Source organism: Melopsittacus undulatus, chromosome 3 (genome assembly GCF_012275295.1).
Source record: "Melopsittacus undulatus isolate bMelUnd1 chromosome 3, bMelUnd1.mat.Z, whole genome shotgun sequence".
Classification (NCBI taxonomy): domain Eukaryota; kingdom Metazoa; phylum Chordata; class Aves; order Psittaciformes; family Psittaculidae; genus Melopsittacus; species Melopsittacus undulatus.
This window is the reverse complement of record NC_047529.1, coordinates 19,252,492-19,278,143: the sequence shown is the minus strand read 5'-3', so window position 1 is coordinate 19,278,143 and position 25,652 is coordinate 19,252,492. Positions and strand designations below refer to the sequence as shown.

The 25,652-nt window shown below is 40.2% G+C and overlaps 1 protein-coding gene across 2 annotated transcripts in view; it reads right to left on the bottom strand.

Moving 5' to 3' along the window:
- CD2AP (CD2 associated protein) overlaps positions 1 to 25,652 on the bottom strand; it is an 86,468-nt gene that overhangs the window by 40,413 nt on the left and 20,403 nt on the right. Inside the window, exons 2-3 of one of the 2 annotated variants that reach the window (XM_031046661.2) lie at positions 20,882 to 21,042; positions 2,112 to 2,265 (exon numbers count right to left, since the gene is read on the bottom strand). In XM_031046661.2, coding sequence (XP_030902521.2) covers positions 2,112 to 2,265; positions 20,882 to 21,042 — 315 coding nt within the window. Of the gene's footprint in view, positions 1 to 2,111; positions 2,266 to 15,286; positions 15,401 to 20,881; positions 21,043 to 25,652 lie in introns of those variants that run through there. The other variant, XM_034061038.1, reaches the window with a different exon arrangement.

The following is a 25,652-nucleotide window of genomic DNA, read 5'->3' as shown; positions in this document are numbered from 1 at the left end:
AAAAGGCAAATTAAAAAGTCATGGCCATTTGGTATAAATCTGATCTCAGCATTCCTTTTCATATTGCAATTCTACCTACATGGGGAAGTGGGGGAAAAACCAAACCCACATACGCATTTCACCTGCAGAACTCACTGTCATCCAAGGTCTGACTTCAGTGATACACTGCCTTCCAGTTTTGAAAATCCTTAGACTAACCTAGAAAGCTAGCCAATCTGCTTGGAAAACAACACTCCAGCTTCACGTGGTGCTGCAAGACTACTGGACTGCAAGCCCTCAAGCAATTGTTTCCAAAACAACTTGTCTGGCTTCAGGTTTTATTTGTTTTGTAGGGAGTAAACCAAGTTCATCCCTTTCTTACTGTAAGTTAACAGACCTTCTGTATTTTCCTTTTTGTGAATAAAAGCAGCCATTTAACTGACAGGAATAGAACCTGCAGCTTACCACCCAGTAAAATATAAAATACCCAAGAGAGCTGCACAAGAGGAAAAAAAACCACAATGGATGCCCCAAGCAGAGACAACCTATTCCACTGCACACTGGCAACTCTCTGTCAAAGAAGCTTAACTTAGTTTTTAACACTGTAAACCTCATTTCCCCAGGTTAGGAACCAGAAACAGGAAGACAACAAAGCACTGGGAACCTTTTGAAGGGAGTGAATGATTGCCCAGGCACAGAGCAAACAGGATCTGCAGGAGCTGTTTAAACAGTCTTCCAGGAAAGAGTGAACAGCAAGTAAAATGGAAACGCAGAGATTGTCATTGCACCAAATAAACAGTTGTGCGTTTAAAGGAAGGTACTTGAACACCGTTTTCTTTTAGGAAAATAAGACTAGCCAGAGAACTGCAGAGTTTGAGACTCAAGTTTAACTTATTACCCTGGCCATGGCCACCAGCACAAGGCACGCTGTGTAGATCATTCCAGGGTTTCAGAGACAAGCAGAATGAGTAAGCAACCTCTGAACTAGTATCATATCATCTTCATAGAATCATGGAATCCTAGTTGGAAGGACCGATAAGGATCATGTTGATTCCCTTTCAGAGCCTTGTTGCATTAGTCTAGGAGCAGCATTAACCTTTCAGGATAGATTTTTAAAAGCCTGCTGATGCAAATATCTAACAGGAACTTATGTGCTGTTGCAAATACAGCATATAGAGATCAGAGTCACAGAGTGATTTTTAAGGTAATATCCTGAGTTGCCTAGAAGATGGTTTCAATGAATTTGTTAATCTGGTGGTCCTATTTTAGGGCTTCAAATGACAACTAGTAGTTCTCCTTTTATAGGCAAAACTTCAAAGTATAAACATACCAGAAACAGTAAGTTCTGAATTCTTTCTTTTAAAGAAAACTTAAACTGTAAATGCTTGCAATCCCTTGTAAGAGAAAGGAAGCCAGAGCAATTTAAACCAGTGTCTCTTTTAAGACTGAAGTGTCCAAGTATAAATAAACAGGTCAATTTTCCGGATGCATGGAACACTAAGTTTTCTGCTCTAGGTTTTAGTCACCTTGATTACATACAGGCATTAAAATGTAGAAGACCACACACAGAGAGGCACTAAGTCTGTACTCCTGACCATCCTGAGGGCTGCAGTTACAACCAAAGGAAGGCCACCACAATTTTTCTTTGACACCACCAACTCCACCTTATTTCACACTAAAAGCAAGCCTACCAAACAAGAGGAACCTAAACTGCAGAATGCTTCCTTGTCACAAAACCCGGAATTCCCAGCAAAACTTTTAAGTTTAAAAGAAATGTCCACTGGAAGATTTTTGATTATCATGAAGAGACCTTCAGTTCTCATCCATGTACCTGACACAATGCAAGCACAGCTCACATGAAGTTACAAATAAGTCTCTGGAATGTGGAAAGGGCTAAATCCTGTTCCCAAGAAAAGTCATCCTTATTGCTGCTGTTGAGAAATACATGTAAGTTTTCTGCCCATACATCCAGGAACAGAATTTGCTTAGAATCAAAGCTTTTCCTCCTATGTCTCTAATTTTCCATACAATCTTAAAACTAACTCAGACACTAAATAATTCATGTTTATTAAAAGAAAAAAAAATGCACATCAGCAGTTTACACAATTGAAGGATTCGGAAATACTACGTACTCTTCTTGAAGCTTTTGGATGGGGGATGAGGCTGAAATCCTCCTGCTGGAAGCCCATAGCTGCTCATACGCTGCACAAGACTGGCTACATTGCCAGCTTTCTCTCTCCTGAGCGGTACGGCATCATCCTTGGGTTCTACATCCTTCTTAACTTCCTGAAACAAGAGATTTGAAAGACTGAGAGGCCACTGAAATTACCCAAGAGTTCAATGTTTTTAGACAGGTACTCCATAGGCTAACAGATTTCAGGTACTTACCATCTGGCGTGTGCTGATGTCTTATACTGAAAAGCCATGGCATCCTGCGACTAAACATACTAAAGGCCTTAAAATAAACTTAACCCTTCTATACATTCATGTTAGTAAGCAAGTAAGCTAATGTGCTGAGAAAACTGAGAAACAGGCAGTATTTTAGCCATATACTCCAACCTCAAGTAGCTTTGAGCCCAGAAGTCTCTTATTACAACTCTAAAGTCACAGCTCATATTTGAAAACCTTTTTAAAAATACAAAGATTACATTAATGACAGATCCATAGGATATGGCACTAAATAAAATAATTTAATATATGGAACTGCATTAGGCAATCATCTCTGCTTCAGAAAGCTCAAAGGTTTTTTACAGAAAAGATGCAATTGTACTGCTGAAAGGCATGAGTGGAAAAAAGTGAGATACAAAAAGCAGAGTGGGAGGAACTGAAGGGAAAGCTGTAGGAGGAATGTAACAGACAATTTTTCTCATAATTGTCTCCCACCTTCCTAGCTTTCTAAATTAAGGTGTTAGGATTGGAACTGAATGTACTAATCAAGACTAGGAACCTAAAAACAAGAAAGCACCAGTTCTTGAAAGAAAAGGCACTACACACAGCACTTACTCTGCTGCATCAGGTCATTAAATGAGATTCCACCAGAGAACTGATCCTCTGAAAGAAGAAAGTCATCACTTTGCACAAGAAGAAACCCATTAAGTCAGATCAATGGCCCATCTATAGCATAGCAGCTCTCTGCAGCTGCAATCTCAGAGCTCTTTAGAGAGCTAGCCTGCAACCCTCCCACATTCCCAGAGCATCCATAAGGGTTTCATTAAGGAGATACATCCTCTCCATTCTCCCTTTCAGGTCTGCAGCTAAATCTGTCTAATCCCTTTAAGTACCCACGGTCCGGTCTGCCCCTGCAGCTTCCTTAGGGATAGGCATCAGATATTCACGCTCTGCTACTTAGAGAAGCTCCTCTCATCTGCATTAAGCTGTCACTTTACAAATCCCAGTGCATGCTCCCCATTACTGCATTTAGTTTATCACTACCTTCATGGATGTGTAAACCTTGATCATATTCCCCCTTGGCTTCACTCTCAACTGAAGAGTCCTAGTCTCGTCAGCCCCAGTCTCTCCAGGCAGCTGCTCCATCCCCTTAACTTTCTAGCTGCTTGTCCCTATACTGGTCTCAGCAGATCTGATGACACCTGCATCCTGCTGGTGTTTTGGGCTGTCATTGTACACTGCTCTTTCGATTCTCCTCTTCATCCTTCTGTGAGCTGGGGAGGAAGAAGGCAGGGGAGTGAGCGAGCAGCTGCATGGTTCTGAGTTACCACCTGGGCTTAAACCACAGCATTGCTGAACAAAGCTAGTACCACAACTGGCTCCTGCAGGATCCCATTGCTGACTCTTCTCTACCCTGACAAATTAGTGATAAGTCCTTCTTATTCTTTAAGGATCTTCCAATCCATAAGAGAATTCTTTCTTCAGTTCCACAGCGACTTCATTCCTTCAGTAACTTTGAGAGCTTTATCAAAGACTTTCAGAAAACCCAACTGTGTTACATCCACTGAATCTCATGCACCCATATGCTTAGCAAGACCTTCAAAGCCCATCAGCTTTTCCACTGCAGCAATACAATGTCTTGAGCAAAGCAAGCACCCATAAGGACTCTTCGTGATCCACTTCAGAACAATTCTTGCATCCACCACCAGCAGCTGCTAGTTAACAGCTCCACTGGTCACTGCAGCTGTAGCTGCAACAAAAAGTATTTGAAAACTATATTGGCAATGCATATATATATATACATATATATATATATATATGCTTACTAATGTTATGTGAATGTGAGCTTTAAAACAACAGAATCCATGCATTGGTGAAATGCCAAAAACATGAGCAACATTTACCAGGACCTATATGTTGCTCTCTGGAACATTAAACCCCAGGTTAGTTAGAACAGCTGTCCAGCTGAAAAACTCAGCAGTCTGGAAAGCCACTGATGCTTTCAAACTTACTGCAAACCTCTAGCAAAACAGTCCAAAGCACCTTCCTATTTCCCAAAAGAGCAGAGCAAGTAGAATAAGCAAGACTACAGGCAGCACAATTTTTCTTCCCACCCACCTACATTACATAAAGAAGCTTTTCAGAAAATGTGAGTAGTTCCTGCTGTTACCATCTCCAGGACTGCTGCCCTGGAGATCTTAGCTCTGCTGAGATCCATCTTCCAAGTCAAGCTCCCTTCCCCCCCAAAACACCAGGAAAGCACAGCATCTAGTCTAGATCCCATTTAAGCAGATATTTTACATTTCAAAGACTTTGTCATTCTCAGTCTTACTGTTTATTGGCTGGTTATTTGCAAGTCTGACAAACAGCTGAGAAGTGTTCCACCTCCAAAACACCCTTCAAGCTGCCTTACTGCAAGACCATCCTGCTCAACTGAAAAACATATTGGTGCTTGAAAACTTGCCTGGAGTGATTCTATCCCCGAATTTTCTAAATTATAATCTTTTGCCATGCAATTTATACAGCCTCCAAAACCTTCCAGCTGCTCCAGGAGCTAACGCCTCCCCAGTTAACCAGTTTCTTAGTCCTAACACTTGCGGGTGAGGACTCAGCTCCAGGCTCCTTCCCTGAGTCTGCACTTCACACAAGATTTCAGAAGCAGCTGTTTCAATAAATTTGTGAAAAGCAAAGAGATGCAAAAGGGAAATGGGGATGGCATACACTGACAGTCTGGGGAAAAATATCACCTCACTCTTTTCTTTATTTATAAAAAAAATAAAACAACAAACAACGAAACCACACATCACTTTTAAGTGCTAGAACAAGCTGTAAGGTAAACATAAACTTCACCAGTAATTTTAAGTAAACAGACAACATACTTGTAAGTCCAGAGGCAGTATCAAAGGCAGCAAAGCAATTGAAAGGTTACAAACAAAAGGGAACAATTTGAGACAAAAGCAATGAGAACTACAAAAGACTGAAGACCAAGGTGACCTTGGTGACCTCATGAAGTTTAACCATCAAGATCATCTAGTTCCAGCCCCCTGCCATGGACAGGGACACCTTCCACTAGACCAGGTGGCTCAAACCCCATTCAACCTAGCCAACCTGTGCCAGTGTTTCACCACTCTCACAGGGAAGAATTTTTTCCTAAATATTTAATCTAAATCTACCACCTTTCATCTTAAAACCATTCCCCTGGTAGTAAGATCCTACAATTAACACAAAATGTTAATAAGTGATTGCAATTCCTAGGTCTCTGTCCAAACAGCTGGCTTGATCTTCAGTGGCTGGCAAATGAAACTGCCCACAGGTCTCATCTCCCAGGTACCACCGTAACCAACCTGAACATGCCCAAGACTCCTATTAATTGGCTTCACAAGTAAGGCATCTTTCTTTGGTTTTGTTCTGTTTTATGTCAGTCTCATACATCCAAACTATCAGAGAGAGTCTGTGCTGTGACAATACCAACAAAAAATCTCCAGGGCACTTCAGCTTGTTCTGAGATGAGGCCACAACAGCTGCCAGCCAGCAAAACCGAAGTGAAAACCTGACATCAACTGCAGCTGGAAATTGTAATATTTTTATGATGGGAGTCCACTGCAGTTCAAGCCTTGTCAGTGTTTCCATTAGCAACACAGATTTCATGCATTTATGACTTGGCAGTAGAAGGTCGCTACAGACAGTCTCTTGGCATAAGACACACTCAACTGGGAAGTAACCACCCACTCCTTCTGTTGCAAACTACAGCAAAGTCATAAAGGTTTGAAGTTTTCATAATCTCCACTAGACACATTTCACAACACTTTTGCTGAAATTGCTACAGGCCGATATACAAAAATGTGTACAAAAAAAAAAAAACATTGTGTTGATCTTAAGGGCATTAAAACTGTTTTAATTGTATATGTCACAGTTTAATGATTTCTCAGGGAAATTTATATATTTACATAGAAAAAAATCTCAAAATCACTGAAATACAGCAATGTGAAACAAGAATTATTCTTTGTTACATGCAGACAAAATCTAACATCTACACCATCATGCCTTTTAAAATAAACAAACAAGCAGGCATTCCTGACCAACTTGAAGCTAGCAAGCAAGCAAGCATCCTTTCCACCATCGGCCACTTGCCTACACAACGTTCTAGCAGGCATGTCAGGATCCTCCCTGCCTCCCTCGCCAGAAGCAAAGAGCACTGAAATCAGCAAGGTAGTGGGGAAAGAGAAAGCAGGTCAGATCACCTGGAAGGACACAAGGAATAAGTAGATGGTTGTAAATATTAAGTCTATTCCTGAATTACAAGAGAGCAAAATCCATTATCCAGCAAACCAAAATCCTTAGCTAGATTCTTCAAGCACAAATATTAAGACTTTAGCTGGCATCTCCTATATTATACCAAGAATAATCTATAGACTTATTCCATTAGTTACACTGTAAACTAGGAAACATTAGCTTGTACAAAAGCAATGTGCATTTTTGTTACTGCCCGAGTATACCTTAAAGCAAGATCAAGCAGCAGAAAATGGTCTCAATCTCTAAAAGATGTTGAGATGAAGAATACACAGAGGTAAATGACTGAGCCCTCACATATGAATATCTCATCTTCTTTCACATGAGAAAGGCAATAAAGAACCTATGGACTGGCAAATTAAGTTTTTTATTACTTTTTTACTAGAAATAAGGAAATCAGAATTGAAGTTGTCACTATTTTAGGGGAGAGAGGAACTGGAAGCTTGTGATAGATCTACAGGCCATAGTTTTGTGTATATAAGGATATCTCTTCCCCTCACAGCCTGCAAACCTAAAAATCTTGTCACTGAAAAGTAACACGTGTGTGCAACTGCATATAAATACATACAGAAATCTGTACAGCTGCATACAGGTAAGAGTCAGCCATAATCTGTTCAAGTGCAGTGAAACACCATGGCTCCTAGAAGATAAAACTCTTCATGTTGCTAATTATTTAAGCACCAGTTACTTCTCACATTTACAATCTTAGTTACAGCAGGACACAAAAGCACAGAGCAGATTTAACAGCTTCAGTTTCTTAAATGTAAAATATCCCACGTCCTTTCTCTCCACCAGTGTCTCCTCCTTGAATAGAAAACTTGTTTTCTCATCCCCAATGCAGGTGCCCACAGAGGCTAAATATTTAATAAAGGCAAAGAAAGAATTGTTCATAATTTGCAGCTATTCCTGTCTGCCTCATTCCTTTGCCACACTTGCCCTGAACTAAAGGGACAGATGAAGAAAACTTAAGAACCAAACTAGCTGTGAAGATCCCGAGCTCTTTCCCTGGAGCATTCAGGATGTCACAGCAGGTTCCACTTCTCAACAGGAAAGCTCAGCTGGGAGAGGTCACAGGCTGACCCTGGGTCCCCAGAGAATTAAACATTATTCTTGAAAATAGAAACAAATCACTTTAAAGATGAAAGTAGTTACCATCTGAAGAACAGTAACTTGTCTTGCTTTGCAAAACAAATTACCTCCTGGGTAATGGGTTATATTTTTTTTGGCCTAATTTATGGCCAAAGTAGGGACTCTTTAACAGTAAATCACTGAGGTTATTTTTAAGTGCTGACCCATGCTCAGGCTGAAGCAACTGATATTCATACCTTTGCCTCTCTGAAAATTGAAATTGCTTCATATTCTGACTTCTGTATGCCCCAGTCAAAGGCATTTCTGTTCAAGACTAAGGTTATGAAAAAGACTTCCAGCTGACATCAATCCCCAGCAGTTTTCACAGCAGCTACAGAAATATACTGCTATGGGAGCAATTTTGCTGTAGTTCCTCCATACAGCACACTGTATTTAGAATCACAGAACAGTTAGGGTTGGATAGGACCTTAAGATCATCTAGTTCCAACCCCCCTGCCATAGGCAGGGACACTTCACACTAAACCAGGCCATCCAAGGCTCTGTCCAACCCGGCCTTCAACACTGCCAGGGATGGAGCATTCACAACCTCCCTGGGCAACCCACTCCAGTACCTCACCACCCTAACAGTAAAGAATTTCTTCCTTATATCCAGTCTAAACCTCTGCTGTTTAAGTTTCAACTCGTTACCCCTTGTCCTATCACTACAGTCCCTAATGAATAGTCCCTCACCAGCATCCCTGTAGGCCCCCTTCAAATACTGGAAGGCTGCTATGAGGTCTCCACGCAGCCTTCTCTTCTCCAGGCTGAACAGCCCCAACTTTCTCAGCCTGTCTTCATATGGGAGGTGCTCTAGTCCCCTGATCATCCTCATGGCCCTCCTCTGGACTTGTTTCAACAGTTCCATGTCCTTTTTATGTTGAGGACACCAGAACTGCACACAATACTCCAAGTGAGGTCTCACAAGAGCAGAGTAGAGGGGCAGGATCACCTCCTTCAGCCTGCTGGTCACACTCCTTTTGATGCAGCCCAGGATATGGTTGGCTTTCTGGGCTGCAAGCGCACACTGAAGCCGGCTCATGTTCATTTTCTCATCGACCACCAACCCCAAGTCCTTCTCCACAGGGCTGCACTGAATCTCTTCTCTGCCCAACCTGTAGCTGTGCCTGGGATTGCTCTGACCCAGGTGTAGGACCTTGCACTTGGAATTATTAACCTTCATAAGGCTGGCATCAGTCCACCTCTCAAGCATGTAAAAATCCCTCTGGATGCCATTCCTTCCCTCCAGCGTATCAACAGAACCACACAGCTTGGTGTCATCAGCAAACTTGCTGAAGGCGCACTCAATCCCACTGTCCACGTCACCAACAAAGATGTTGAACATGGCCAGTTCCAACACCCATCCCTGAGGGACACCACTCATTACTGGTCTCCAGCCAGACACTGAGCCATCGACCACAACTCTTTACATGCACCCATCCAGCCAGTTCTTTATCCACCAAGTAGTCCACCTGTCAAACTGATGTCTCTCCAATTTAGAGACAAGGATGTCATGTGGGACAGTGTCAAATGCTTTGCACAAGTCCAGGTAGATGACACCAACTGCTCTACCCCTGTCCATCAGTTCCGTAGCCCCATCATAGAAGGCCACCAAATTGGTCAGGCAGGATTTCTCCTTAGTGAAGCCATGCTGGCTGTCACCAAGCACCTTGTTTTTCATGTGCCTTAGCATGCCTTCCAGGAGAATCTGCTCCAAGATTTGCCAGGCACAGAGGTGAGACTGACTGGTCTGTAATTCCCTGGATCATCCATTTCCCCCTTCTTGAAAATGGGGGTTATATTTCCCTTTTTCCAGTCATTGAGAACTTCACCTGACTGCCATGATTTTTCAAATATGATGGACAGTAGCTTAGCAACTTTATTCACCAGCTCCTTCAGGACCTGTGGATGGATTTCATCAGGTTGGATGGATTTCATTAGTTGAGCATGGCTTTGGGAATTCCCCTAAATGTTTCTTATAAGAGTTTTACATAGAGCTACCCATTTATATTTAAATTTTTGCCTGTTTCAAATATAAGAGTACATAAAGCAAGGATGCAGAGTCCTCATGGATAAACTTCACCACCATCAAGCAATGCCAGAAGACATCTGTGAACTCTCTGCACAGCAGAATTTTATAATTGGTTTAACAAATATTCTCAAAACATTGAATTATTAATATTCATGCCTGCTGCAGATTCAAATCATAATTTCTAACTTTTCCCCCCAAGAATAAAATATAACTAGCTGCAGAAGAACTGACTCAAGCCAGGCTCACACTTCTCCACTTTGCAGACAGGACTCCAGCATTTCTTTCCATTAAATCACACCCACACCACATCACTGGTTTCTTGTTAAACAAATTCAGCACAAGTTTAACAAGTTACCACTATTTTTATATATATTATGATCTATGCTAAATATAGAATCATTTAGGTTGGAGAAGACCTTTGAGATCATCAAGTCCAACCACAAACCTGATGCTGCAAAGTCCAGCAAAAGAAGTGATGTGGTGACCAATCATAATACCTCCCTATTAAGAAGAAAGGCACCATTAGTCAGGCAAGGTATCACTTCTTTCTCATAATGCAGAAATATGTGGAATAAATAGGAGCTCTGGGAAACATAAAAAAAAGAGTAATTTCAGACTTACAGACTAAACCCTGATCCATTGAAGAAATGTATTATTTGAAGGTGAAGAACAGGCAAAAAACTGGACTTTCCTAAATAAAGAACACAGGCGAATGTAGAAGCAGGCTTAGAATTTCAGATCTTGTTACAGGTTATATGTGTGTGTGTATATGTTATTATACATGCATATATTTTATTCTACATACATATGTAAACAAAAAAATATTTTTTTTTTATTGTGGAGAAATGGGTACCTCTAAAGCTTGTGCCAAATAAGTGTCAAAGATTCTGATCTGCAGTCTGTTAACATTTGGCAAAATACAAGAGACCTAGAAACACCTAGTGTTTTAGCATCCTTAACAGCTTTTGCAAATGTTAAAAAGACTCTTTCCACCTACTTTCAACAAGGACCTAACCCCAGAAAAAGCAGAAAAGCACAGCAGTAAGATCACCAGGCCTACCAACAGTGGAGCAAAGCATCCTCAGTAAATAAAGGAAGGACAGATATTTATATCAGTGTTTCCCAAACATTTCATTAAGAAAAAAAGTCTCTTAAAATACTTCTAAAAATAATGCCTAAGTATTTGATGGTGCTGCCACATTCGCAGCCAGCTAAAAACCATCTTAAAATGTTAATTGCATTTCTTTTCTATTCTAATTGCTTATACCTATGAAAATTTAATTAGATTTCTTCTAATTGTTTTATAGACCAGCAGTTAATGTCCTGCCAACGACTGGCCACAAAAATAGTGCTTTCGATCAATGAAACCAAAAATCTCACATGGCAGAGGACAAGACATAGATCCAGCTTCCCCAGCATGTGGTGTTTCACCATACTTCCCCTATAACGGAAGGTAGGAAGACACATTTCTTCTTCTCCCAGTTAAGTGTCTATTGCTGGTCCAGAGAAGTGTATTATCCATTAACCACTATGGGTCCACTTTCATGTTTAATTCAGAACATCCCTTGCTTCTTCTCACCATCATCTTGTCTCCCTGCAGGATGCTGCACTCAGCTTTCTTCTTTCCTGCTTCCCTTTTCCAGGGCATCCATCTCTTTCTATTCCCTCTAAAACCTCCAGCACTTGAGGCCACTTCTTCACAAAGCTTAAAGCAAGTTAAAACATTACCACATCTGTGTCCCACCATAACTCTTGCCCAAAATACAGAATTAAATGCTTAAGAGATTCGTTGAATAAGGGCTAAAAATAGAAATCTTAACATCTCAGTGGAGATCAAATGTGTTTTAAAGTTGAAGTTGCATCAAAGATTCATATGTTAATTAACATTTTAAACTGAAAATGCACCTTCCTTTCTGCTCCTGTTTTGTAAGCAGATAGGTGACAGGGCAACTGCCCATCATCATCAGTTTCTAATAGTCTGAAAACTTATTACACCAAATACAAATGAACTCACACACATTCACCCAAATAATATTTTTCAGAAGAGAAATATTCAAAAGGTTGTTAAGCCTTGAAAACATTTACCACATCTAACTTCGAGATCAGCTCATATCAGATAGAGCCCAGGAAAACATACATTCAAAAATAAATTTAATACTGAAAAGACGACAGTAGAGGGGAGCTAACTTCCGCCTTCCAAAACAATGACCCATCCAAACAAGAAGAAAACAGAATTCTCAAATGGTACAAACATTCTGGGATTACAGGACAGTCGAGCTAGCCTTACACAATAACTTTCAAGTTCACAAGCAGATTACTTCATTCAGCCTCATAAAAAAAAAAAAGGCAAAAGACCAGATTTAATATTAACTGTGCTGGGTGTACACACATGCTGATTTATTAGACATATGTCTAAGTACTAAAAATACAGCACTGGGATGCATGCCCAGAGCCTCCAGGATGTAACAAACATTACATCTTACGGTACCTGAATAACCAAACTTTTTGGTATTATTCCTCAATTATCTGCTAATTACAGAATACATATTTATGGTTGTATCTTAGACTTCTGTATACAGTGAAGGTCCAAACTTAAAAGCTTTCTGCACGTGCTCAGTTAATTGTCACTGACTGAGACACTTGCAATGCTTTGTGTAGTTTACCCAATGATGGTTGCAAATGCCATCTGATGGAACACACCCTGTTTGCAAGCTTCTAGCTAGGGAATGTTTACCTTTCTCCCATGCTCAGAGAGGAAGTTGAAAACTAAACACAAATCAAACGTAAAAACTAAACAAGGAAGGGCAAAAGAGCAGATGTTCCATGTGGTTAAACTTGTACATACCTGTTGCTTCTACCCAACTAGCTTGTGCAACAAACCCTTACACCCTAACCAAGCAGCACTACTGGTATCCAGGACTGTGCAACTACAACAGAGTAACATCCCAAACTGATACACTATTTAGAAAAGCAAAAGGCACATGTACAATCAAGGAACTTCAATAAGTAAAATCAGAGAGTTATTAGCATATTAAGTAGGATTCACGTAAGTCATTAATTACATTTTATCCTCCATCCTTCAGAACACTACTTCAAGTTCCCTTCCATACCAGTACTGCCACTGAGGCAAAATAAAGGAGCTATTTCTGTTTCTCACATGCTCTTAGAAGCACAGTATTTATAGATTCCCTATTTCCAAATATATTTTAAAATTCTAAATATTAAAAGCACCACCAGGGTTTTCTTCATTCTATGTTCACATTCAACCATGGAAGACTTCACAGTGCTACATTTTAAGAGTGAAACAGCAGTTTTCAAATGCAAACTGAAACCTTCTTGACAGGTGATTTTTTAAAACATGCACTCGTCTGGAACAAGGCAAAGGCCACATTTTCACTGAAATAGTTAACTTAAGGCAAGAATCTGTGACATTTCAGATCTAATACTCCGTTCAAGATAAAGAATTCACATAACTACATAACTTTCTCATGTTATATATTCCTAATCACCATACCTACACTGCTTTGGAATATGCAATAATTCACACGCTGGAAACCAACACAGTAAGGCAATAAAATCCCAGTGCTATACCATCCCATCATAGAGATGACACAAAAAGACAACCTGGCACACAGGTGTCCACGAGCTGTGTCAGTAATAGCAGCTGTACAGAGTAAAGTCTCAGGCCATCTGCAAACTCAAACCAACCTCAAGACTTTGTTTTTCCTCTCTTCATGCCAGATACAGTCAGTTTATGGAACTCACAGGGTCAGGGCCCAACTGATCCAAGCAGTCAACTCAGCAATTCAATTGCAAAAGTCACAGGAGAGTCATCCATGATGGGCCATTTATCCCACCAAAAACTCTTATATATCACTTTACACCACATATCAGTGCCTTGAGCATATCTGACAACATGCTCAGCTAGATTTCTGGGGTTATTTTAGCATTAATTTTAGACACAATGGTTTCCCCCATAATAAGGGAGGCTCATCCAAGCTATTTATCCTGACATTCCAGTTGGAAGAAAGCTGTTTCCTTGTCTATTCAGGACAAAATCGCTAGGGAGTAGAGATCTGTCTCTTGCCCCACAAGCACAGGAATCATTATCACCATTCTTGCTAATCCCAGGCATGTACCAATGCATGGGATTAGCAGAGGCAAACCCAGATGGCACCCCCTGATAACACACTCTGTAGTGGCACTATTTTCTCCAAAAGCCAGAAAGAACAATTATTTGCACCGTCCTGTCAACGACAGGTCTTAAAACACCACCCTGAACACTCAGCTTCATTCCTTGCCAGAAAAAAGAGCCACCTTACACCCATCATTTCTCTCATATACTCAGCACTGAAACCAAAATTGCTTAATATGGCTTTCAATTTTGCATGTTATCTTTGTTTCTGAAAAACAAGAACTGCCAGCTCTGGAGCGAGTGTTACCTTCTTACCAGCAGGGCTGCCTACCTCTCCCTGAGAAGCCAATGACACCTTCAAGCTCCTCAATCACACCACTCTATGCAAGCCACTGTAATTAAACTTTCCTCAAAACAACAATAAAGCAATGGAAAAAGCTGTATAAACTATCATTTGACTGACAGTAATTGATAAATAAATACATATCTAATTTTCTCCAAACTTTACCTGTATGCAAAAAATTCAGACAGGACATCTAGTAGAGGAACATATCCCCAAGTTCTGGACACAGATGTGTGTTTTATTCCATGTTAGACATCCCATTTACTTCAAACTAGATGTGGATGGCTTATTCTATATAAGTTATTTAAAAGCTTAGGCACAATTATATGCTATAGTAACATTCAGAACAACCCAGAAGAGAGGGACACTGTCCCACCCACAGTCTGTCCCAACACCATTATTCCTGTTTAAAGTTCTGGGTGAGGTCAATTTTCTATTTTTGAAAAGGAATTACAGAAGGCGCTACACTAGAAGCGGTTCTCAGCCAAAACTACTCTCTCCAGCTCACAGCGTGCTCAGTGCTTAACAGCATCCCACCAGCAAGAATGTAGGAAGGAGGCAGCAAAGACACAGCCTTAAGAAGGTAGGTCAGCAGTGCTAATACCTAGTCCTGGGGTAGGGAGGCTTTTAAGGGAAGGAAAAGGTGATTGGGTTTTGTTTTGTTCACACAGACAAACACAAAGACCAGGAAGTATCCCTTAAAATAAAATCACCCTTTTTAAACGCATTTCATGCAAGCACCATAGTGGTCTGCAGGTCTTAAGGGTCTCTATACACTACAGAAGGCTAGATAAGCTAAACCGAACCCAAGTAATTTTATTACACAACCAACTCTAAGGCCAAGGATTCACACAATATATTAAATAAATCTAAAACTTATACTGCAGCTACAACTTTCACATTTGCATTGCTATTCACGTTCATTACCCTGAAACACAAAGTCTGCTTATGATATTTGCTGCTAAGAACATACAGAAAAATAAAGCAAGCTTACCACTTCCAGGGACATATTTGCTCAAACACACCCAGTATTGCAGAGCATTTTTATTCTGAAGGAGGAAGAGAAATGTCACAGCGAGCAAAGTTCACATGCTAACCTGAGGAGGACCAAAGCTTGGTGCTGAGCTAAGTGGGAGCAGCTGCACACACCTGCACATGCAAAAAGTTTTCTCTGAACCAGCTCTAGAACAGACACATCCTCAGCTGAGCAGGCAGCTGAAGAGATGCATATCCCAAACATGCTTGTTGAAGCATCCAGTTTGCTCACTAGAGTGCCTCCAAAGCCCACCAGCAAACTTTTCTACCTTAACTGATGAAAGCTACTAATTAATCTACCCCCTGCTCCTCCCTCAAGTTACTGCCTTGAGCTCATGATAGAACTGGTTTTACTACCATGAAAAGCTGTATTACTCACAGTTTGGCTAGTTACAAAACTAACACAGCAATGAATAAAATTAAACAAGGAACTTCAGTGATAACATTCTCAGCTATGTCTGGACACAAACTTCAGAAATGAACAGAAGCATGAGCACCAAATCATCACTTCCAGCTGATTAATACAGTAATTGGCTGGAAAGTGAACAGAGCTACTCAAATGCATCGACAATCCAGAAAACAGAAACAAAAAAACAAAAAAAAGAAATACAACCCAAAACACCTTCCTTAGCCCACACACCTTCACATCTCCAAAAACCTCACACATTCAACCTAACAGCGTTATTGTGCTACTCTAGCATATAATGGAGATGAATGTGTGCGTGCACATTCCATGCTGTGATGAATTTTAGGAAGGAAAAGCCACTCTCAAAACAATACAAGTTTGCTAGGTTTCCACTGTTAATTCTTTTCAGGAATTTATCAAGTTGTTGACTTTAAATTGCCCATACAGGAAGAAGGAAAAAAATGGTGATAATAGTGTCAGGAACAAGAACACTAACTCAAATATTTCAACCCCACTAAAAGCACATATGCACATAGTGCAAAGAGGAAATTTCAAATCAGGTTTGGTTAATAGAAGTGGATATTTATGCACCCCAAATCCAACACTGTTAAAGGCAGAAAATCTTTAAAAGGCCTATTGCTGAAAAGTGAATTCAAGGAATTCACCTTCACAAGTAGGCAGTGCAACTGCCTGTACTTCATTTTTTTGTTACTTGTTTTCAACTACACAGTCACCACAAGCTTCACCTCCACCCCTGAGCTCTGGTTTCAGAACTGCTTTGGACATCCCACCCCAACTTCTCTCCCAACCTTTGCAATATACCTGTTCTCCATCCAAGACATTGTCCCTCCAGTATCTGAGGATGTTTTGGAGGCTTTATGGGGTTCCCCTGAATTGAGTCCACCTGTTCTCTTTGTTCTAATGCAAAACAGTGCAATTGGAAGTCGGCACCAAGAACTGCACCTTTTGGGACAGACAATCTCAGGATGCTGGTTAAGCCAAGAAGTGATGGGCTTGCAGAAAATCCTGGGTCCCAGTTGGCACTTGGGCCCAGGTACTGCCAAGCTCTGATCCTTCTTCAGGATCTCACTGTCAATGCAATGGGCAAAAAGTTTGGGTAGAAGGCAAAAAGACCCCAACCAAAAACTTACCAGCAGATGTTATAAGGTGCCAAGCATCACAGCAGCATCCACAGGAAACTTCCATACATTCACTTCTGCATTTTAGTATTTCAAAGTCATAAGAGTGCTTAGCTGCCCTACTTGCCTGTGCAACAAATTAACTCATTTGAAAACAGTGTCAGCTTCCTTTACTGCACTTTTAACAGCAAAGAGCCAATTCTTATTACTACACAAAACATAAACCCTATACCACTACATGCAACTATTTTGCAATATTTGGAAGACTTGAGAAAGAGACAGACATAATCAAAAGGTATTTTCTGCATGACTAACAATTCCAAATTAAGTTGACAGCACTTGTTCAAACAGAAAAGACACATTTGTCAAAGCATGCAAAAGTCAAAGTATAAAAAGTAGTACAAAATGTCAGTAAATCCTATGTATTAGCAGACCAGAAAGAGGAAACGGAGGTAGAGTCTGAATCTGGGGCACTCAACACACCCAGGAAGCACAAAGTGATAATCCTCCTGTTGACCTTCAAATAGGCAAGAAACAGCTGCCTGACAGCCAAGGACAGTCTGCATCTTACCACAAAGGCAACAAGCACTTTTCGTGCCCTCAGACAGGATGAAGAAAAACTAACAAAATGAGTGAAAACCAAACTAGATGGACTTAGCACCTCTCCCCCCATTCAAACCCCCCAATTCTCCTGCAGCTGTCTGATGAAAATCAAAGCCTTCTTTTAAAAAATTCATTTATCGTCTCTAAAAACATCTGTCACTTGAAAAAGAAAACATGTCCATCTTCACCTTATTTAATCTATCATATATTTGTTATGCTTTTAAATATTTTGTACATGAAGAAACCAGGCAGATCTAGAGAATAACACATGTGCTTTCTGCTTCAAATGTTAATCTCTTTCAAATCAGCACAGATTATAATTTACCATCCAAATTCTGCAAGGAGAGATTATACTCTGACCTCAGTTCAATTCTTAACAAACCAACATATATATACCACAAAAAGCCCAAATTTATCCATATTATGAATTCAGGCCAGATCTCCATTTAATGCATGAAATTACACTCATAACAAGAGAATAAGAAGATTCTTTTAGTAAGGAATAAATATTCAAGTGCATTCTCAGAGATCTGCATCCAAATGTGTAAACCTCGGCACAACTTTCAGTTCTGTCCAGAGCAATTTGCTCTTTCCAGCCACATTTCTACTGACCTGACCCAAGATATCTACCCCATGCACTCAAGTTTCCCCCAGTCCTCACAGCCTAGTGCTGTTCCAGATCTTTCCACCTCACTGCACCTTTCAGATTAGTCTGCTTTCCCTGTCCTGTGCGTCATGAGAAATTAGCAATATGTGTCCTTCTTCCACATCCTTCCTGTCATTACCCCTCCCAATGAACTTGCTACACTTCTCTACTCTTAACCCTGCAAGCCCTTGCAGAAGCTGTTCCTTCTTTGACTGGCAAGACACCCCTTTTCACAGAAAGCTCAGTGGTGGTGGCCACCACCACCTGGTGATGCTGAGCTACTGGGTAAGGCAGTAAATGAGTAAATCCAGTTCTCAAGGAACATTCCTCCTTCACAAGGCCAAAGTACAACCTTGTTCAGTTTATTTTCACATTCTTCCTGAAGTTCACCCACAACCTGCAGATGTTAACACTGCACCTGGCCAAGCTGTAGCATTTGAGTTCAGTTGTTGAGGCCTGGTATTAGCATTGGTCTGGTCATAGTGGTGTTTCATAGATCCCAGCCATTCAACAACCTAGAGCACCACAAAGTGAGCTCATCTGAGGGGGAAGGCAGAAAAACCCCACTTACCCAGAAATGTTCTCTCAAACTATCACTACCTGTAAATTAACTTTTAAGAAGAAACTATAATCAAACTGGCCGTGAAGAAAACCACAACTTTAACTTCCATAACAATTAATGCTTTCTCATCCTATCATCACTGCATGACAGTCTTCCAGTCTATGCACACCATCCTAAAAGTTCCTAAAACTGCACTCAACTCTACACCAAGAAAGCAAGTTATCCCCTGCTGTCATGAAACAAAAGAGATAATTTTATTCTACACAATTTCCTTCCCACTTTTCCAAATCCCTATGCCACCTAGAAAATTTAACTGCCCTCTGTAATTCAGGATATCCAAGCATGCCATACATGCACTGAACAGCTGTGTAGTTAAAAATACCTGGAGCTGAGATGCATAAAGACTTTTCAGAATGGAAATAATTTAAAAGCCACAGCTGCAAGAGGGCAAGAAAACACCCAACAAGTTTAGTGCTTAACATGGAAGCAAGCCACAGCTGACCCTTCTCAGTTGTTCAGTACCAAGCAGACAATCTTAATGACACAAGAACCAGGGAAGAGCCATGTTGGATGCTTTCTTCCCATATGGCACTTGAGTGCTAATTAAATATATAATCAACACAGTAATCATTGAAACACCACTGAAGGTGAAATTACTGTTTTACAGGACTCAAACCCAAAATGGATTTTGGACTAAAATATGAACAACAAAAAAAATTAGACAAGTGAAAGGCATTCATAAATAAAAAGCATTCATAAAAATTCTCCTTGAACAGACCCTGAGAACAACTAGATTATCCCAGTCAGTTTTAAAAGGTAGATACTTAAACTTCTCTGCATTAAATAAAAAATTACTAATTTGCTTTTTCAGGCAGGTGAACAGAAAAATTGTCAAATTTAATGTATACGGTCTAAAGAAGTGTTTATAGCACTGGAATTTCCCTTAGGTTTAACAATACAAAAAGATCAGATCCATCAAATAATTTGCAAAGAAATAGTTTCACCTTAAAAGAAATTGAAATATCTAAATTCTCTTTGATTTTATGGAAGCTACACTAAGGAATCCTTGGAAACTTCCAAAGAGGTTGAAAGCATAAAGAAGCAAAACCTAACATCTCCATAACACTTGCATAGTTTAGATGAGAAAATATCTGCAGCTCAGCAGATTTCAGAGTAGAATAGCACACCTAGCTGCTTTGCAGGCTTCTTCATTGTAAGTAACTAATAAATAAGTGCATACTAGATATCACATTTAGAATATCTGCAGAGAAAACAGAAAAAAACCTTGAACAATGCAAACAAGAATTTTGATTGAAATTAGGACACAAACACAGAATAAATATAAAAGGTTAAATAAAATGTTTGAGAAGCAATATCTCACAGCAGAAAATTGGCATAGAGTTTGTCACATGGCACCTGGTGAGACAGAGCTCCTAGAGAAGTGACTCGTCTTCAGTAAGATGATGACTGACCCAAAGATACAAGAGTGCTACAACCCAGCAGAGCACTTACTTCACCCTTCCTGTTTCACATGCTAGCTGCTGACAAATGGGGAGCCCAGCCAAGAAAACAAACAAGCTGAAAGCCAACCTGATTCCATAGTTACCTTTCAGCTGGGTACATTCCCTGCCCTGTCCCTTTGCTTGGTCACAAATAGGCAGTGCCAGCAACTAGGAGTCCAGGGTAGGGCAGAATTGTTCCTTCAAACAAAGCAGGTTAATCCAGGCTGAAGTACACACACAACTGTAGCCCAAGGATGTAGTTTTTCATTATAGCTGAGATGACTGGGCTGTGACCCCACTTTCCTAACTCTCTCATGACTTCCTGTCTTCTGCAAGGGTAGGCTTGGAGGTTTTTTGTGGTTTTGGTTTCTTAATCAGTTCATCTCACTAAAGCAGGTAACTATGGCTACAGAGAACTGCTAGGGCACTGCAGCAAGAGGGAGACAGAAAATACAGTGTAAGGGTACAGACCAAAAGAAATGCTGAAGTGAACGTGAACTGCAAACTTAAAAATAGCTGTATGTTTTTGGTTCCTTTACTATGAAAAAAGCTACTAAGAAAAGGTAATAATTTAAAAGGTCATCCAGTTAAAAATCATTGTTACAAGTGACGTGTGTACTAGCCATTTCAACATAGTTTCAGTAGTAAATAGAATGCTGTACAATCAGTAAAAACAAGTCAATACAGGAAACTCACCTTCACAAAATTGTCAGGGAACATGCCCCTTTTGCCATTTAGCTCCCCTTCTAACCATCCTTCTTCTTCCAGCTTTATCACATTCTTGATGATTTCCCCAACTCGGATTGTTAACTCATCACCATGCACTGCATCATAGTCATATTCCACAATATAGTCCACTAAAAAGAAGAAGAAAAAAAAAACCACAATGAACACAACTCAGACATGGAAATGCAACCTGAAAGTCATGCATGTATAGAAAGGCAACAAATGCTAAGAACAAGTGCTTCCATTGCAGCACCACTCACTTGGGAATTGTAGTGCTCCAAGCAATTTTGGAGAGGGGAAGAAAACTGGACAGTCACCTGTTCAAATAAAGTAAATATAGGAATATGACAGAGGGTCATATGTTGATGGTGGTGGGTAGGATTTTGGACGTGTGGTGGAAGGGATTGCTGGCAGTGGTATTTTTTCCCCCTGCTGCCTAAGTCCCAGCCATGAATCACTCTCCACAGGGCAATCATCTGTTACTCAATGCATATCTGGGGCCAAGGAAGGAGAAAGGTTCAAACTGTGCACATATGGTACATACATGCAACGTTTTTTTAATTCTCATACTTGCAACTGCTACTGTATCTGCAAAAAACTGGTTGCTGTGCACAGAATAGTTTTGCCTAATTGAACCAAGAAATGTAACATAGCCCAAAGGCATCCAACTGACAGTATCATACAACTTAAATTGCACAGACATATAAAAGGCGCCTTCCTTCATATTTATCTGGTTTCAAATGAAAAAAGAGTAAGTAAGAAAACTTGGATTTTGATATAAGAAAGTTTACCCAGAGGAACACGGCAATATATTTACATACTTGTCCATCTGTTGCACAAAATCCATGAAAGCTGCTTACTGACAGCTCAAGTCTTGTTTGGCAATAAAAGTTTGTTCATCAAGAAATTCTTTTTATGCCAGAAATTTCCATGGACCTGCAGCAATAAATTATCTTCCCTCACTAAAATCCAGTTAGGATAGCCAGGCACTACCAAGCATAACACTGCTCACTGAAACCTCCCTGTGCTCTGCACATCACAACAAGCATACAAAGATGAGAGCACAACATGGTTAAAAGACAGAAAACCTGAATGGTAATAAAAACTTTTTCCCAGGTTACTTTTTATTCTATCAGTGCATAATAATATCCAACAATTAATCCACAAATTAAGGAATCAAATGGGAGAAAGTATTATTTCCTGGTACTGAGCTTACAGCTCCATTAAATCCATGTATAATTCTGATCTGTGAACCATTTCGATCAAAAGTGTTGCTGCATGCGTGTTGTGATATATCCTTTATCCCCCTGTTGCCTACAGATGAAGTCAGAGAACCCTCAGTAAAAAAAAAAATAAACCAGACCTACATCATGGTGCCATGAACACAAGAGAAGCTGGAACGATTTGTTTGGCAAACTATTTTCTGAATACATCCATTGACAAAGGAGCCAGTTGAATATAAACATGAAAGCTTAGTTTTGATTTTTTCCTTTAAGAAATAAAAATTTCCTTCATCATGAACAGAAATCATCACCAGATATCTGCTCATGATACACGCTCTGGAACTCCCTAACACACGCTTTTTGTACTGTATATATTTGCTTTTTGTAGTGCATACATTTATTCTTGCCAAATGTATTCTCTGAGCTTACTTCAAAGCATGATTTCCCCATTATTGCCTGCAGCAAGCATAGTAGTTTTGTCTTGCGTCTGCACTGTCTTTGGAGTTGCTGACATGAAATATCACCTAGATAGAAAACTCTGCCAGCCACAGATCATAAAGACAACAGCCATTCATCACTTACAGTCTGGAAACAAAAACGTCATCTTCTAACCAACTCAACCCAAGCATTTTAGAAATCTACAGATGCATAAAAATGCAAGAAATTGCTATGTTACATATTTCTCTCATTATAAACTCTGGTTTTAAGCATATTTCACTATCACACTACAGGACAGTTTTACAAACTTAAACATGGAAAATGGCTCAGATTACATTGTCAATCATGGTAAATGGTTACAGCATTGGAGACTATGACTCAAAATGCCAAATACTTGGTTCTTTTTCCACAGAATCAGTAGGTAACCATAACCACGCTATGTCAACACGAACTAATTATTTTGAAAGTTCTTTTATTTTCTTAGGGGAGCATTTCTATATTTGCACTTGAAATGCACAACACGTTCATTTTGGTCACGTCACCTTTGCTAACTGTAAAACATTGACTTGTTGACTTGGTCATGCCAACAGCAAAAGGGGGATCTCAAGAACCTCCCAGTCATCATCTATGTGTCTTTGCATTCCAAAGACAAGTAGCAGTAAATTAATATCAGCTTTTTATGTTTGAAGTTTAGGTTCTGGATTTCCTCTTATCAAGTGTTACTCAATATCACCATCACTCTCATGGACACACATACAAAACAGATCTAAACTTTGTTGTCTCACCTGTAAATTGGAGGGGTCACAGGGAATGTTAAGACTGTTTCATCCCATACTTTTTTACAAATTGGTAATAGAAAAGGCAAGAAACTACACATCTCACTACTATGTGGTCCTCAAGAGGAACACTTACAAGTTTTAGCAAGTAGCACTGAATTAACTGTCCAGATAATTTGGACTGCCGTGTGACAGGCAAAAAACAATTCTAGTACCAAAACAGTCCAGATTAAATAAGCCTCTGAAAGGTCAAGTATAATATTTACCCAAGTGAAAACAGTGCCCAGTGGTGACAGAAAGTGTTTCTAAGGAATCACACTCCTTATAATGAGAATAATTTGAAATCATGGCAATCCACAGTTTATACTTCTGAATGCTTGAAGTAGTTCTGAATGCTGCTGAATTATACCCCTGAATGCTTCAAGTTCTTGCTTAAAAATTTTACTCAAGAACAGATGTGACACTAAAATCATTCAGCAGTAACTTGGACTGCAGTAATATAAGCTGGTCAAAACAGTCAAAAATCAGAATGTCTTAACTGGTTGAAGGTGCAGCAGAAAACCTTGGCAACACAAATTATCAAACACACCTATCTTACCTCCCCTTTGCTTTTTACACTGCTTTCTCAATTTCAAACTGAATTCAGATCCATTATCTGTAGCTTAAATGTCTATAATGACGAAGTGCTGGATAGAAAATAATCTTCTCAAGCTTGAGGATGAACATTGAGAGATTAACTGTGCTTTGCTTGCACAGCCAGCAGGATCAAAATTCACCTGAGGAAGCCAACATTCTCACAATTTTTCACAGGCAGCATGGGCCACCCCAAACCACTTCCTTTGTCACTTACTGGAGATCTAGGATAAAGACAAAAAAATGACAATCTTGTTTTGGCAAGAATTCAAATATAAATACAAGACAGCACCTGGCACATGTTTCCAATCAAAGGAAGAGGGAAAGAAACAAAAACCAACCAACCAAACACACACAAACCAAACCAGAATCGGATCAATTGGGATACTGTAGAAAATAGATTGTAACAGATGAAGACCTGACAGAGCATATTTAGAAACACGGGACCACTACATTTAGCACCCTGGTAGCAGTCATTTAGTGCCCTTGTAGCAGTCAAGGTGCTGGAAGCTCTGATCAATGAGACAGACAGCTGGGCCAGTGCCATCCAGGAGTACCAGGGTGGTGATGGTGAGAATCAGCAAAGACATATGAAGAGAAAATCATGCCTGACCAACCTGACAGACTTCCACAATTACTACTTCACTGGATGATGAGAAAGCAGCCAATGCTGTCTCCCATGACATTATCATATACAAACTAATGGAGTACAGGCCAAATAAGGGTAAAGTGAAATGGATTGAAAACTGTCCAAAATGCCAGGCTCAAAGGGTTGTGATCAATGACACCCAGTCCATAGTCATCAGAGCTGTGCCCCCGGAGTCAGTGCTGAGTTTTTCAATATCTTTATCAATGACCTGGATGATGGGACTAGATACACCCTCAGTAAGTCTGCAGATGATTAAAAAAATACTTACAGAGTGGCTGACAGAGCAGATAGGTGTGCTGCTATTCAGAAGGACCTCAAAAGGCTGAGCAATTGGCCCAACAGGAACCTCGTGAAGTTCAAAGCGAAATGCCAAGTCTTGCCCCTGGGGAGGAACAACCCCATGCGCTGGACTGTTTGGCTAGAAAGCAGCTTGGCAAAGAAGCACCTGATGGACATGAGCCAGCAATGCACCCTTGCAGGAAAAAGCAGCCAACAGTATCTTGGGCTACATTAGGAGTACAACCACCACTAGCAGGTCAAGGAAGGCAATCCTCTCCCTCTGCTCAGCTCTGGTGAGACCCACCTGGAGTGCTGCTTCCTGTTCTGGGATCCCCAGGAAAAGACAAACATACTGAAGTGAGACCAACAAAGGGTCACAAAGATGACTAACAGACTAGAGTATCTTTATGAAAGGAAAGGCTGAAAGGGCTGGGAGAAGGATCAAAATGATCTTATTGACAAAGGAGTGGAGAAGACTGAGCACTGCACAGCAAACGCATGAGAAACAGAAAGCATTAGCTAAACAGAACAAACTTCACTTAAGTATATATATATACACACACACAAACCTACATACATAAATACACACACACTGAGAGTGTGATCAAACAATGGAACAGTCTGTCCTGAGGGGCTGCATAGTCTTGAGATGCTCAAAACCCAACTGGACACTGTCCTGAGCAACCTGCTGTAGCTGACTTCTCCTAGAGGAGAGTTGGACAAGATCATCTCAAAGATGCCTT